We start from the raw sequence: 17447 nt of genomic DNA on the forward strand, positions 1-17447 counted from the left end.
ATATTTTTAGGTAAGATTTATTTATAGGGAAATGTATAGATCTTAAAGATACAATTCAATGAATTTCAATAAGAACGTAGCCACTCCAATAAAGATCACTCCAGAATTTTTTTATTCTTCTCACCCTTCTTCCAGAACAAGAGGCAAATATTACTATGGTTTCTATCACCACAAATTAGTTTTGTTTTTTATTTACACACTATGTATACTCTTTTGTGCCTGGTATATTTCACTCAAAATAATTAAAATATTTTTTGAGCGTTAGCCATGTTATGCATAGCGGTAGCTTTTTCCTTTTTTATTATACAGTAATAAAACAAGTCACAATTATTTTCCACTATTCTGTTGATAGAGATTTGGGTTGTTTCCAGCTTTTGACTATTATGAGTAAAGTTGCTATGAGCATTCTTGTATAAGCCTTTTGGCAGACATATGCAAATGAGGTGTGGAATTTCAGGGGTGTGTTTAGTTCTATAAGGTTTTGCCAGGAAGCTTCCCAAAGAAGTTGTACCATCTTATAGTCCTCCAGCAATGAGTGAGGGTTCTAGTGAAGCAGTTCTCAACCTGTGGGATGGGACCCCTTTTCAACAATGAAAATACATTGTGGCATTAGGAAGATTGAGAACCACTGTCTAGTGGCTGCATATTCTTGCTAACATTTAGTGTTGTCATCTTTCTGATTTCAGCTATTTTTGTGGACGTGGAGGGCTATAGTGGGCCCTCTTAAGTCCTGCTTAATGTCACTTAGGCCCCTTTTATTTTATACCATTACTGGCATACTCGTAGCTGCCTCATCTACCAAACTGTATGCTTTCATATAACTAAGATATTACTACACCACATTTCTAGTCCTTCAAAGATATAGCATAGTGCCTGAATCAGAATAGATGTTCATTAAATGCTCAATATATTCTGCCTGGGAACATATTCTTGGCATGTTTTAAAACTCTACTTGCAAACTTTAGATCAAGAGTATGAAAGGGCAGTGAGGGGAAGAGTGAGTATAGTTACTATAGCAGTGTGCCCGGTGGTATCTCCCAGGGGACACTGGCAAGATCCAAGCACATCTTAGATTAAAGGAGGTTAGAAAATAAAATCTAGGTCTTATATATTTCATTATGCATCATAATCATCTGGGAGCCTGAAAAAATGCAGCACCTTGGCTCCAATACAATTGGTCTGTAGATGGGCACAGACATTGATCTTTTATAGATGTTCCCTAGACACCTCTATTGTGCAGTTGGCATCATGGTCCACTGCTCACAGTAGAATGGAGTGAAAAATATGAAAAGTTAACATTGACAATAATCCCACTCATTTGTTCCAAATAGATAACAACCTGACTATGTCTCCCTCCAAAAGTGAGACTACCATGTTTAACCATATATGTGGCTAAAACTACAGTTCAATACTTGTCAGCTATCCGCTTTGTCCTTCCCCAAGTAGACAAAGCCTTTGTTCATCAACCATCTGTCACAATAAAGAATCAAAATTGCATAACATGCTCTGCTAATACCAAAGGAAGGTAGTTTTTTGGTAGTCTTTTAATAAACTTATTTCTTGAAGCCCTAAATGATGTCTACTCCAAACTTGAATTCCCAACACTGCCAAAATAATTTGAGTATAGATGTGACAATCAATAATAAACCAAACAGAACTGAAGAAATTTAACTTGGTTTGTAAAAGACTAAACTGAAGACTAGACTAAAGCCTGAGTCTAGGGATGGGACTCACAAATTAATAAATGAGGCCAATGTATTTTGAATTGGCATTGAGCTAAATGTGGTAGTTAAGGTACAAATCTGAGGTGCCCATCATCAACTTCTTCTTTGGAGTATTCATCTTCACATAGATGTTGACAATGGTTCACTAAAGCACAGCCAGACCTCTCCTCACTTGGTGAGAGCAGTAGATTGTTAATTTGCACAATTCTGCAAGTTAGACAAGGGGCTTTTCCTTAGAATACTCCTGTGTATTTTCTATCCTTCCCAGAGGACAATTGTTCTTTGGTTTGAGATTGCTGGGAGGTGGGTAGAACAGAACAGAAACAATTCTTCCTCAGTTCCCTGTCAGTCCTCTCCTCACATCAACCTTTGTCATTTTCTTGAAGAATAAAGAGGAGAGCCAAGAAGGAGAGCAGGGAAAAGTAAAGGGAAGAGAAAAACAGGAGAGAAAGGTGGCAAGAAGGAAGAAAGAGAAAATAGGTGTGCACATGCACAGGAAGAAGGGAGATTTCAATGATGATAATGGATGAGAATCAGAACCTTTGAATGAGAAGGTTCCTGACCCATTGCATAGTTCAATGCCCTCATTTTACAGATGAGAAAACTGAATGCAAGAAAAATTAAAGGATTTATACCAAGTGACACAACAAGTTAGGTGTAGAGCTAGAGAAGAGAGAACTCAGGTGTTCACCATCACCCGCCTCCTTCAAAATGTTTCCTGATACTTTCCATGCTGCCTTGTCAAGTCCCTAAAGAAAAATTAGCACTCTGCCTCCTCCTCACCACCCAACTACACAACCCGGAGCCTGAAAGGACCTTTCAGTGAAGTTTTGGCGGGTGGGTATCTGAGCATTCTGTGGGTGGGCATAGTGAAAGAAGGCATTATACTAAGGAACAAGCTCACTTTATACCTAACTATAACATAAAACTTATGTCTTCGAACTTTCTGAGACAGAGTTATAGGGAAGGAAGAGTTATAACACTTCTGATAATTAAATGACTGTCCTAAGAGATCAATCATGTCCTCAGAGGGCACACTAAAAGACCACTAACAGCTACGTTAATGTGTTTGGGTTACACTTAACAATCTGGAAGTTTAATGCACTTCAACCATTTGTTCCAGGTCACTAGAGGTTAACAAGCCAGTAGTGAACGTAAACATAATTGTGTTTCATTAGGCCAAGTTGCCAGTTTGAAGAGCAAGAACAAAGTTCAAAGTCCCATCAATAATTTTTGTTCTTCTAGGAACAAGCTGCTACATATCGAATAAATATGCTGGTACTTACTGTTGTGTTTGAAGATCTTTATGGTTGCACCTGAGAGTCGGGCCCCAAGCACGAGAGATGCGTGGTTTAACTCATCACTTAAAATGAGACACCCCTGTGTGGAAAACAAGCACAAAACAGATGCCAATAAGGAAAATGAAAGAAAGACAACCTGCAGGAACAAGAAGATGCTCTAAAAACTACAACACAGGCTCCTGAAACCCTTTTTAATTTTAGAAGGCCAAGAGTAGTTTGACCTGGTGTCTAGATGGATAAACTCCTATATAGCAGGTAGGTAATGGAGTGGCAATCATGCTAATAGTTTACATTTTTCCTGAAACATTTACATATGGATTTCAATAGAGAAGTTCATCCAAGATCTTGGTTAAGTACCAGGTAGTCTAAAAGATTGATCTTTAACAGAAAAACTCATGCATTTTTTGGATGTGTTATGGTCTTGCCAGGACTCTTCAATCCCATGCTGGATTATTTGGAATGGATTTGGTCATTCCTACTCAAAAGGAGGGTTTTTTGTGTGAGATGTTTTAAGTTCTTGCTTCTGGATTCTTTCTCCACTATTTTAACACCTCATGTAGACAGAAGCATCACTGCTTTACTGTTAAAAACTTTGAACTTGGAAAAGTACAGATGGCATTTTGAGGTTAGGTCTATAAAGACAGTCTAATCTACTGCTTATAAATAACTATTTGAAGTTACTTTTCTTTTTTAACTTAAAAATTTCTAAATTATAAAACTGATCAATTTACCAACAATGTGGAGGCAAATTATTGTGGACATTTTTCTGTGGCCACCAAGAATCTGAGTTTTCCCTTATATTTTGGTAAGTTAACACATGATGTGTTTAAGTTTTTGAGGCAAAAGGAAGAAAAATCCCCCATATCTTTATCATATAGACATGTGTGTGTTTGTAATTTTTCTGTTGAAACATTTGAGAGTTATTTGTAAGCCTCAGACCTCATCTCTACATTGTTTATTATATGTCTCCTAAGAGCAGGACATTTGCCTACAAAAATCACAAAGCAATGATCACATCCCAAAAGTTCAGTATTTGCATAGTACTTTCATCTAATATATAGTTCAACTCCAAATTCCCCCAATTGTCCTAATAATGTCTTATCGTCTTTCATAGATGTTATCTTTCCTTCTGTATTTTTCCACTAGTAAAATCTAAGATCTAATATCATTCATTGCATGTAGACAAATCCAATTTTTGTCCAAGAATATGGGGAAAGGAGAGAGACAGGGGAGGGGGGGAGCATGGGTGAAAGGAGGGAGATTGCAGGAATCATGCCTATGATTTATCTTATAAGGGTACATGTGAATCTTTCTAAATGTGGATTCTAAATGTCTTAACACAACAACTACGAGAATGACATGAAGGCTATCTTGGCCAACTGGATGAAAGTATTTCAAATTGTATATGAAAACAACACACTGTATCCCATGATAGTATTGATGTGCACAAACATGATTTAACAATAAAAATTTAAAACAAAGAAATGAGAAAAAAATATATATATATAAATTTTATTATTGCCTTTATTCACTTACAATGAACCAACCAAACTTCCTGTTTTTCTAAGAAACAATTTCAGTACTCGGGCATGATTTATAATGTGAGGTTCTTTGCAGTTTGGCACCTGCCCTCAACTCTCGTCTCTCCTTCGAGCACTATCTTATTTTCTAGTTCCTCTAAACTTAATGAACTTTACACACACTGTTCCCATTTCTTTGTCTTAAGGGAGTGACTTTCTTCTTAAAATTCTGTTCTCTGGTCACTATTTTTCTCCCAGATATTGCAGACTTTCTCAAGACAAGTTTGCAGCAACTCTCTGTCCTTCCTCATGTGTGTACATGTCTTTGCTGTGGTTGCCATTCTATTTTGTTTAGTATCTTATTTCCCCTATTATACTGTAAAATTTACATATGTTTACAAGGCACAGGTCTTGTTCATCTTTGTATGCCCTGTATCTTGCCTCATATCAGGACATAGAAGATTCTCAATAAATGGTTTAGTGAATGAATAAATGAAGGAATAACATAAGAAAAAAATGTTTTGTTAAAGTAAATGCTTAATAAGTATTTGCTGCATTGCTTATGGGGATTCAGAGGCCTGAAACTTTGATTAAGTTCATTACAATGTCATCATACATGAATCCTGACCCACATATAAGACTGCAATTCTATAATTGGGAAAATCATGATGAAGAGATTTATTGGACTAACTTGGAACATTTATTGCAAAATATACATAATCCAAATCATTTCTCCCAAGAGAACGTCTTTCTCAGCCATGCTTCTAACAAAAACCCACTCAAAGTTATAATTCTTAGGAATAATACAATAGAAGACAATTTTGTTAACAAATTCTCACCTTTCCAACTAGTGCAGGGATATTCATTGAGTTAGTTGCAAATCCCATCCCAAAGACCATAGCTGCTTCTACATTCAGGAACTTAGCCATAAGGTCTTCCAACTCCTTGTGCTTATCCAAAGTACCTGCATATGAAATTACAACAAAAATCCTGACACTGAAAACTCAAGATTCCAGTATATACACATCAGCAAAAGATCCATACAAGTGAGTGCACAGAGGGAATATTTGTCATCACTCCCATTTAGAGATAAGCCAAATGTCCATCCACTTTAGAATGGATGGATAAATTATATTTATACCAGCAATGAGAAAGAACAAACCACTGTTCCACACAACAATGTGGATAAATTTAGTAAGCAAGATCTGGCAATTAAATTCATGAACTCATCCTACAAAAAGTGCTACACATCTCACTATGATATGCAAAATATCACTATGGTCACCTTTGAAGTGCACCCCTTGAGAAGCTGTGCACTAGCATCAGTGCCTAGTCCACTCTTCAAAGCTGATCGTGTATGAAGATTTGAAAATTAAGTTTGTGATCTTGCCACTGGGCACTTATGTTGCTAACATTGTACAAACATTTTGGTACGGATTCAGAACCTTGGTATATCAGTGTCTCCCAGCTGCGTTTGTGTGGACGTGTGGCAGTGTCTTGCTGAGTGGTGTTCATTAATGTTGTTGTCTGTTTTTGTGTGCTGTACAATGACAGTTCTTATGGTCATTCCAGGAAAAGAGTTCCAAAAGTGCTTTGAAAAATGGACTGGGCACTGGCATGGGTATATAGCTTCCTAAGGGGAGTACTTTGAAGGTGACTGTAGTAATGAGGTACATGGCACTTTTTCTAGAATAAGTTCACAAACTTAATTGTCAGACCACCTCATATGTTGCTGAGTGAAGGAAGTCAGATATTTAAAAGAGCACAGGCTGTTAGAGTCCATTTATATAAAGTCTGTCAACAGGCAAAATGAATCTACAGTGTTAGAAGTCATCATACATGAGAAGGGTTCTGAGATTCTCTTGACTATTCTGTTTACAAATTTGGATGCTCGTAACACAGGTGTATCTACTTTGTGAAAATCCATCGAGACTCATACTTAGGATTGGTGTACTTTTCTGCAATAATGCAATAAAGTTTACAAAAAATACCACAAATCTTTGTCTTCCTACCCTATCTCCCGTAAATCATTAATTAAATTATAACTTTCTCAGAGGTTTCTCACACCTAAATTCAATGACTGCCATAGATACCAATAAAAGTAGTTATAATTTACTGAACCTTTGGAATGTATTAGATACTGTGCTAAGCCCACTATTTAGGTTATTGCCTTCCATCTTAGGAGCCCAATAATGCAGATATTATTACTTTTCAGAAAGGAAAACTGAAGCTTAAAGGGATCACAGATAAAAATCAACAGAAATAATTTACTTTAAATCCAAAATTTATGTTTTTATCTATCTGTAACTTATTACATGCTTGATCTCTGACCCTTCCTTAAACATCACTCCCTCATGCTTTGCTGACAGCAAATGTTCATGCTTCCCTTCTTTTGTTCGACATCACTTGAACTTCTAGATCAGCAAGTCTCACATGGTAGCCACTAGCTATAGATGGTTAGTGCAGTGGAGGAATGAATTTTTAATTCTATTTAATTTCAATTAATTTAATTTAACTTCTTTTTCTTTTCTGTTTTGAAACAGAGTCTCACTTTGTCACCCTTGATAGAGTGCTGTGGAGTCACAGCTCATAGCATCCTCAAACTCCAGGGCTCAAGTTGATACTCTAGCCTTATTCTCCCAAATAGCTGGGATTATAGGCACTTACCACAACACCCTGCTATTTTTAGAGATGGGATCTCACTCTAACTCAGGCTAGTCTCAAACTCCTGAGCTCAGGCAATCTACCTGCCTTGGCCTGCCAGAGTGTTAGGATTATAAGTGTGAGCCACCATGCCTGGCTAATTTAACTTCTAAAACTAAAGCACTTCAAAGTATTTTCCACTATACACAAGTTTATTGTTTTGATAGGATTACGTGCAGATAATATGTGTGAAATCCCATGACTTCCATAGATACTAATGACAGGATCATTGATGTTGATAATATCATGAATACTCTGATGGTATTATAGATGTCTAGCTTGGCAATCACAGCACCTCACACAGTGCTGACACAGTGTGTACTCTAGACTTCCATGGAGAATGAAGGTAGGGTTGAACTTAGAGTAGGGGATGGTACAGGGAAGAAAATCAAAAGGCCATTCAATGCCAAGGCAACTGATTAGGCAGTGAACACCAGCTTGAAAACACTCATGCCTAATGAAGCCCTCCAGGAAAGACAGAGAGTGCCCAAACTTTGCCAACTTGATAACTTTCCCCATAAGCCTTTCCTGGGCAGAGGTTAGGTGACAACTGTATCCCGGCCTAGTCACCCAGAAGAGCATAAGCTCATTCATGATGAATCTCCATGCTGCCATTTTCCTCAGTCTTTCTAAACCTGCCATCTCAGGGGAGTTTATCTATAGCAGTTGCATCACTAAATGTTCTTACGATAATATGGGATGTATTGCCAAGCAATCAGACAGCCAACAAACTAATGAGAAATGGATGTGTCTAAGACCATTCTGAAAAATTGCTCACTTCAAGGGCCCTACCAGTGGAATTGGCTTAAGGAGAAGGAACTGGCTTAAGGCTGAGAGCAGGCTTTTTTCTGGATTTCCAGTGAACAGGTGGTCATAAGTGATTTTTAAATAGACCAGTTTCTATGACCAGATTATTTAGCAGCTGAATTTTATGAGTGGTTTTGCAACTAGGGGCTTATCTTCATTTGTATAAAAAACAATAATCTCTAAACCCTATTATCATGATATTTCTTTGTTTAGTATTTATAGTTTCTGAACTATAAATAAACAAACTTTCATAAACAAACTTGAAAGATTTCTGGGCTGGATGGACATATTACACTTCAAGAAGCCACACCTTTGAAAGTCAGCTGTGCCTGGTCTGGGGCGAGGTGGGGTTCTTTAAAGAAAAATGAAGAAGAAGGCTCATTGATTAGAGTGCTAGTTTCTTACTTCTGCTCTTTATATGCAAGAAATAAACATATAGGAAGAGTTAGGGGAAAGTAGTCATTAGAAGCTTGACTGGCTTTGTTTTATACAAACATTCAGGTGGTCCAAGTACCTGGGCACCTAAGTTCTAGAAATAAGACTCAACATATTTTCTTTGATATATAAGTATTGGAATTTTTTCAGTCTCAGGAAAAGATAACTATAGTGCTAGTTGCAGATACAAAATAAATCCATGATAGTTTTTCTTTCTGTTTCTGTCTATGATATTTGAGTTTCTGAATGTCAATAACAACCACAAATTGGCATGACAGCTGACCTCCAAATTGGTACATTATGTATATATTGATTTTTTTTTCAATCCTGATGCTTAATTTATCCAGTAGTATACTCTAAACCTACTTTATAAATAAAAGAATAAATACAAGCTGGAAGTATTGTCTTTCTGAATAGTATTTTTGTGTGCTAAGCACTGGCTTTGGTGCCTTGAATCAAATCAATACAATTAGATTTAAGATAAAGTCCCAACAGTTTGTATATGGACTATACACATCTTTTGGATTTATATTGATACTGACTGGCTTATAGTCTTTAGTCAGAAATGGCTGGCCTATATATTGACATATTGACATTGATTAATAGCAAAGTGCGTGAGTGTGGTTAACGAGTCTGTTACTCAACTACCAATTTTTCTTTTTGGGCACATGTAATGACAATTTTTCAAACTGTAACTATAGTCACCTTGATCCAGAATGTCCTGTTTATAGACTGTTTCCTAGACCTGGCCTAAGAATAAGCTATAGTTTATTGTGGGGAGCTGCCAGCTATCCCATTCGGTACAGTTGTGCCATGGTTATTGGTCTACTTCTGTGCCACTTTACTTGCACTGCTTTAAAGCCAGCATCAACCTTCTGCTTAATGAATTCCACCTTTGATCTTGTCCCTCAGTGGTATTGGGGTACCCTGCTCTCCCTCTTGTCCTACTGCATCCAGTCTAGCAGAGGTTATGGAGCTATATTCTCTCTTGAGTGACTTTGTCTTTTAGACCAGCACTCAGGGCACATCTGGAAGAAGCCAGGTGCACTATCTGAAATGGGTCTAAGTCACCTTGGTACACTGAACATGGGCCACTGGCACTGGGTTAAGCCACCCTCCATCCTGATAAAGTCTGGTAAAATAAGCAGAAATAACTTTTATCAGCCCATTTCTCCAGGCCTTCATTTTAAACAAACCACTCATCACTTGTTGGTGGGTTAAAGCATTAGTAAACAATTAGAATCAGATGCAAACAAAATTCTGTCCAGAGCATGAAATCAAGATGATTCTTTATGTCAAATAACCCTTTATGTCAAATGTATTAAATTCGATGAAAGATGAATTTAAGTAGATAGAATGCTAACTTCTCCTTTATCCCATGTTCTCAGCCTTCTTTTTTTAAAGTTTTATTTATTTATTCTTACAGATAATGTATGATGAATGCCCACTAATGTGCTATGATTATTTAATTTAATCTTCAAATATACACATGCTTTATCAAGTAGGTAGCTGTGTCCTTATGTGGCCAATAAGGAAAAAGGCAGCGAGGTGATGTTACCTAAGGGAGGCAACCCTAAAAAGCACAGACCATCCACTAAGTGATGTGACACCTTACATACTAAAATATTTCAAGGCTTATTTCAGAGAATTATCATACAACTTTTTGAGGTTGGTACTGTTATTATTTTCATTTTACAGATGAGGACGTTACAGGCTTCTTGGCCACACAATTCCCAAGTCTAGAGTCAGGATTCAAACTCAGAGTATCTGACTCTAGAGATTGAACTCTTCATCACTATTATTCTATGGCTTTTTCCAAAAAAAAAAAAAAGAAATTTAGCATCTGCTAGCCCAAGGGGTACCCCACATCTATATGGTTTTAAATATATAAAGATTTGTTGTTGTGAGTGTTGTGGGGAAATTTATTGAAACTTATGCATGCTTTCTTTAAGTATTTTTTTCCCTCTTCATGTCTAGTAGGTAAGCCAAGAACTATTTAGCCTTATGGGTCTGGGGAGGTTCATGAAACTGTGTGCAAAGTGGAAGTGCTTCCTTCCTGTCTTGAAAAAAGTTTACAAAAGTTTAGGGTTAGTCTAAGGAGAGAAGTCAGGATATCCATAGCAGAGAGAGTAAGAAGGACTTGATTAAGCCTCTCTTGGTGGTGGATGGCTAGGGACAGTTGTAAGTTGTTGGAACATGGCTTGACTGCCAGGCACTGGTTTTCTACCCTCACAATTGACTCCTAAGCCTCTGACATGGGACAGAATTAGTGGGCTGCAGGACCACAAGATAGTATCCACTGAGACAGTGGGCTACCAGTGTTGACCAGTGTGGTTGTAGGACTGACAACCAGCAGACATCCCTGATGTTTGGGAGCTGCATAATACCTTACGACTTCTGCTTCTTCTTACACAAAAGAAGCCCCCAAATGGATTGGGGCTTGGGGCCAACTTTAACTTGGTAAAGCAAAAAGAAAACAAAGGAACTTCGCTACTTCTTGCACACCTGAGTTTGTGATACATATGGCCTTTTCAATTATTAACTATGTGACCTTGGGAATGTTATTAAGACTTTCTGGACTTTGGCATTCTTTTTCATAGAAATAATTAAGACTAAACCCTAGGTACCTTACTAACATTCAGTTCCATGATTTTGTTACTCCTCCTATATTTTACTTTGATCAAGTGGGAGAGAATTAAGTCTAGAAATAGCATATGATAAGATGGGTAGATTCTAGCCTCTACCTTGGATGGAGATTAATATATAGGCTTCTATGTGATCTTTTAGCTCCAGTTCTTCCCTAGAGAAGTCTTCACTAAAACAAACTAAAATTATACAGGGTGACCAGGTTGGTGTAAAGTTGAAAGAAATATGCACATCTTTGTCCTAAATAATAATGGTGGAAACAAAATAGGTAGAAGAAAAATAGTGGAAGTCTGGCTAAATTCCTGGACTCTGCAACTCAGTTTTTTTCAGTTCTTCTAGTCAATACCAAGTGAAAAGTCAGGTCACACATTTGGGTTGTATCCTGGGTATTGGGAAAAGCACAGGTGTCAATATGATCAGAAGTAGTTTCCATCATACCACAAGATCTAACTCTTTTGCATCATCAGGAGGGTAAAGAACCAATGAATTGACATTACATTTCTGCAGTGGTCATTTTGCCATCTTTGGTACTTCTCTTCCACAGTCACCTGAATGTGACAAGTTAGGGGTAGAGATTGATGTTGTCTTTGGTCGCCCTCAATTTGATATCACTGGTCCTACTCACAAGATACAAACAGGTGACATAGCCTGTATTCTTTTTTTTTAATTCAAGAATATTATGGGGTATAAACATTTTAGTTACCTGGATTGCTTTTGTGCAGCTTGAGACAAAGTTATAAGTGTTCCTATTACCAAGATAGCAGGTATTGTACCTGCTAGCTGGGAATTTACCCATCCTGCTTGCTTGGTTTATGTTGAGTTTTACTACCATGTGTGTACATGAGTGATGATCCATAAGTTCCAATTTAATAGTGAGTATACATGGTGTTTGTTTTTCCATTCCTGCGATACTTTTCTTAGAAGAATGGTCTTCAGTTCCATCCAGGTTGTTAGAAAAGGTAACCATATTTTTATGGCTAAATATCCATGGCATACATTTTATTAATTCACTCATGTATTGATAGGCACTTGGGTTGGTTTCACATCTTTGCGATGCGAATTCTTAATACACTTGGTTGCACTAGGATTTTTAGCCTAAAGGAAGGATCCTAAAGCTTGATGTATGCTGATGGGTACTGGGTTTAGAAATCTGGTCCATTGCTATTAAATCCACAGGATTCTTCTTCCCAAATCACTATGATGGCAAGCAGTTATCTAGCTCAGCAAACTTTTTGTAAAGGTTCAGAGAATAAGTAGTTGGGACTTTGCAGGCCATATTGCTCCTGTTGTAACTATTTAACGCTGCCATTGTAAACGCAAAGCAGTCACAGGTGATGCACAGAAGAAAGGGCGTGGCTGTGTTCCAGAGAACTTTTAATTTATGGACACTGATATTTGAATTACATATAATATTCCCATGTCACAAACTATTACTCATATTTTTACTTTTCAAATCATTTGAAAGTATAAAAAATATTCTTGAACATACAAGCAGTACAAAAGCAGGGAGCAGCTAGATTGCTTCAGTGACCCCGATCTAGATGACTTCTCGTCTCAGCTATGAGCAATATAGGGCTGTGCAAACAGCTCCTTAGAGGAACTCAAGAGAACTGATGTCTGGTCTTGACTTCTCAAACTACAAACTCTAGGAACATTGATTGGCAGGTCATTAAAAAAATATCTCTGGGCTTCATGTTTCTTATCTGATGGTGCTTGTTGGGGGAGGGAAGGTGGTAGATAAGCTACAAATTCTGCAATTCTGAGAGTTTCAACCTTGTTTGATTATCCAAGGCATCACCTTTCTGGCAAGTATTATACTTCTGTGAAATCACTGCCATATCTTGTTGAATTGTGCTTGATTTTGGTTTTGTCAGACCTACAGGGTTCACACTTGCAGAAATGTCCCTGCTAGTTGAAATTTGGCTGCACTGTAATTTTTATCACTGCCAAGAGCAGGGCAATTACCTTGTCAGAACTCTACTAGGTCTTGGGAATTGTCAAAAGGCTTTCAGAAACCAAGACACACTTTTATTTTCCTACTCCCAAATAATTCCTCTGAGAGTTCCCTTCTCAGAGGAGAAGAGAAATAAAGAGGCTTGAGAGAAATGCAATAAAATCTCATTAATCAGAATCTACAATAATTTGGTCTGACAGGGACTGGCACAACTCATGAAAAAGAATTTTACTGTGTAAATTAACTAATTGGAATGGGGATTTTTATCACTTACTTAACCAAGTCAACTGCTTTAAAAATGTTTGTAGCATTGATTTACATGAAATGTGCTAATTAACATTTCTATTTTAAAGAAAGCAAGATAGCAGTTTCTTGGAAACTGCTTATTCCTAGAGGAACTTGAAAGGCCATAAGCTGATACTTATTTAAAATATACTGGTCTCTTCTTCAAAAGGTCAGTTAGGCTAGACTATATATTTCCTACTTAGATCTAGCTAAAAATCTTTAAGATACATAGGAAGAGCCTTGATATTTTGAGTTAAATGATAGAGAATTTGTCTGGAAGATAAATTGGGGGAGGGCATTGTTTATAAACTGATTCAGAGAAGTGTTCTTAAACTGACAAGCAGATTTCAGCAAATTTGTACATTACCACTAACATGAAAATCACACCTGAAACTTCAAAATTGAAGAGAATTTCCTATTACATCCAATTGGATGGATTTCTAAGTCAATGTATCCCTTGCAATGTTTTTAAAATAAAAATATTGGAAGCTACTTCTCAAAATTGCAATTATAATTTGAGATATTCTCAGCTAGGTATGCATACTAGCATAGAACACTCCTTTTCAAGTGTAGAAAATTCTGCAAGCATAGATGAGCTTTCATTGGCATAAGAATTAGTCATCTGGCATTCCATGAGTTTATTTTCTCAGAAGTGAACTTATGACTAACAGGCTCTGAGTGAAACTACGGCAGCACAAAGGGCTTGTTGATACGTATGCAAGTTGCTATGCCATCTCTATGCATCTGTTCTTTTTTTCTTATGTTGGGTTAATATGAGGGTATATAAAATTAGGTTACATTATTTGTGTTTCTAAGGTAAAGTCCAAAGTCTCAGTTGTAGTTGAGCTCTTCACCTAGGAAGTGAGCCATATACCCTTACGTTGTACCTGACAGGTGGGAACTTACTGAGCTCCCTCCCCTCTTGAAGTTAATTGTGCATCTTTTCTTAACCATTGGGTTCCCAGGGAAATAAAGACTAAGAAACTACACAACCTTGTCAAGTAAATGTGGGAATGGAGGAAAAAATGAAAGAAAAGGTCAGCTATGGTTTGCTTGAGCTTAAGCTTTTCTGGATTTGAAAATCTGGACTGGCAATACATGCCTAGGTATGCTTTGGCAATAAAAACCAGCTTTATTGATATTCTGGAGTGTCTATTACATAATTATCATTTTTCATTTACAGACTCCATCTCTGGGGCATGTGTGGTATTCTCCCTACAAAGTGAAAGACCATTGTCCTATGGAAAACTTTTGACTAATTTGGCCAAGAAAGTCAGCCATGCCACGCAGTTTCTATTGGTTCTCCAAGATGAGTCCCCAGAGAAGCCAAGTGAATATCATTTGAGAACTTACTAGAAACGCAAAATCTTGGATCCTATTCCAGAACCCTACAGAATTAGAAACTCTAAGTGGAACCGGGAACCTGTGTTTTTGCAAGTCCGTCAGGTGGCTTGGAGGCAGGCTACAGTTTGAGAGCCACTGGTTTAACTAGAAAATCCACACAGCCTGTGGCAAGGTCCTTCTAATAGTCTGGAAAATCTGGTCTGCTTTAGTGGCAACATTTTGGAAGTAAGAGAACTCTTTTCATAAGACCACGCCTGAACACCTGACTTAACTTTAGCTCCTATTCATTTTTAAGAAGTTAGGCCAAGAAATACGAAATTGTGGCAAAAATTAGGAAATACTACAAAATAAGGTATAACCTCCCCTTTTGATGCAAATATTTATATATAAAACATTTTAAAATTGAATTCATAATATTCACACTGTTCTATACTTGTTTTATTTTCCAAACACATTGTTGACCAGTCACAAGTTACCCAGTAACATGGATAGTTTCTGTGTAGAATTGCCAGTCAACAATGTGTTAAGATGGTGGAGGTGCTACATGATTCTATATTATAAGCAGCTGAGAGATGAGAAGGGCAGAAAGAATAAAATAGCCTGAAGTGGGGACAACTGGGAATTGAGAATGAAAGCAATGAATCAGGGAATAGTGGCTATGTTAACAATGTATTTCCCATTTCGCACACAGCTTATTCTGGGCCCTACCTAGGGAAAGGAGTAAGAAAGAAAAAAAACAAAACAAAACTTTTTTATGTGAGGAATGCAGGCCCCTTTAATTATCAGTCTCAGAGAGGCATTGAAATCTGACAGCATTCAAGTTTTGCTCCCACTGGGGCTAAATAATTACCTCCTGAAGGCATTTGTTACCTGGGCTCCAGACTGTCACCAAGTAGTGGTAAAATGCTACCGTCACTCAACCCTATAGTTAACAACTTATTGTGACAGAGGGAATGGTCTGGAAAAAGTGGAAAAAATATTTCCTGTCTCCCCAGTTTTGGGGGAACTTTAGGCCAGTGGTTGAGAGGGGCAGGGGATGACTCTTGTTCTTGGTGCTACAGGAGAGATAGCTCAAGGGAATCATCTGGACGGAGGTCCTGAGACCACATTAGCCAAAGATGGGATAAATCCAAGTGGAGGTTATGAGACTGTTAGCTGAAAATGGGATTGTCCCAGAATGAGATTATGGGATCAGAACCTTTAAAAGCTCTGCACTTTTGCTCACAAGCAGGAATTTGGATTTTGAGACCACTGACTGCCATTTTCCTCCTTTGCCAGCAAAGTAATAAACTTCTCTTCCCTTCTCCTCAAACTGCTTGTCCCTGATTCTCTGATGTAGCTGAAAGTGTCTCATACTTTCAACAGTTCAAAGTAACAGTGTAGCCAATCACTAACCTATGTTATTCCTGGATGGGGGGGGGGTATTCCTGTCAATCACTGAAGTCCCCCTTTGCCTTTAAAAATCTGCTTGAATGTCAAAAGGAGCTGTCCCCAAGGCAACACAGATGTGTGTCCCAGGCAGTTGTCCTTAAGCTTGGCCTAAATAAACTATATTAATTTTCCCTCAGTTTCTTTCTTTAGGTCAGCAGGAGGAAACAGAATTTGAATCCAAGTGGCCTCATTCCAGAGCCTTTGCTCTTAACTATGATGCTTTGCAATGACTTTATGATTTCAAATGGCTACATATTTTGTTGAACAGCTCTCCCCAAATATATCTGATCAATTTCTTAAAGTTGGAAACTCTCCTGTTTCCCTCATTTTAAACATTATTTTTACACTGCAATGATTATTCTTGGACATGCATCTTTAAACACTTATTCAAGTTTTTTTAAGACAAAATTTCTCAAAAGAGAATTCCTGAGTTAAATGGCTTGACTGACATTTTCAAATTTTCCTTTTCAAATTGCTCTGCAATTTACTCTAGCTACAATTTATAAAGATGTCTTTTTTTTGACTCCTTTGAATCTACTGGAAATTATTATTTTTTTGCTTTTGTCAATTAGGTAGAAAATAGATCCCCATGTCTTAATCATTCTTTGATTATAAATGGGGCAGAGTATTTTCCAAAGGCTTGTTGGCTACTTACACATACATATATCTTTTTCTTACTTGCCTGTGTGTGTACCAGATCTACTTCTTAATGCCAAATTTTCATTGAACTGTGATATACACACAGAAAAGCAAACAAGTCATAAATACAAATCTGTATAAAGTTTCATAAAATGAACATACATATATAACTGCCTTAAGATAGAAAAACAGAATTTGAACAGCCCGAGGAATTCCCTTTGTGCTCCTTTCTGGTTGCCATCTATGACCCCCCCTCCCCAGTGGTGGCCACTATACTATGTATTCCCAACAGAGGTCATGTTGACCCCCCAAGGAGCAACAGTTGATTCTTTGGAGAGGGAAGATATCTTATTCCATGTTTGTATGAAGTACTGATATCCATGGACTACATAAGCAGACATACGGTATGGTAGCTGTGGCATTAATGTTTCTTGGGGGTGGGGTGATTATAAGAAAAATGTGGAGAAATGTTGCACTATCCTGGCTGGGTAGTTTTACCTACTCTGAACTTTGTTGAAAACTTGGCCTACTTCTTAAATTTAAATGTTTTATTTCTTGTTGATTTGTGAGAGTCTTTAAGTATTAAGACAATCAACATTTTATTGTATATATTGAGAATAATTTTTCCCAATTTTTTTTTGACTTTTATCTTTGTTAA

The 17447-nt window shown here is 37.4% G+C and overlaps 1 protein-coding gene across 1 annotated transcript in view; it reads right to left on the minus strand.

Moving 5' to 3' along the window:
- The window catches only part of SPTLC3 (serine palmitoyltransferase long chain base subunit 3), a 173744-nt gene that overhangs the window by 72828 nt on the left and 83469 nt on the right, over window positions 1-17447 (minus strand). Inside the window, exons 5-6 of the mRNA XM_003788010.1 lie at window positions 5385-5509; window positions 3011-3104 (exon numbers count right to left, since the gene is read on the minus strand). Coding sequence (XP_003788058.1) covers window positions 3011-3104; window positions 5385-5509 — 219 coding nt within the window. The remainder of the gene's footprint in view (window positions 1-3010; window positions 3105-5384; window positions 5510-17447) is intronic.

This window comes from Otolemur garnettii, unplaced genomic scaffold, assembly GCF_000181295.1.
Source record: "Otolemur garnettii isolate 467f Iridium unplaced genomic scaffold, OtoGar3 scaffold00025, whole genome shotgun sequence".
Taxonomy (NCBI): domain Eukaryota; kingdom Metazoa; phylum Chordata; class Mammalia; order Primates; family Galagidae; genus Otolemur; species Otolemur garnettii.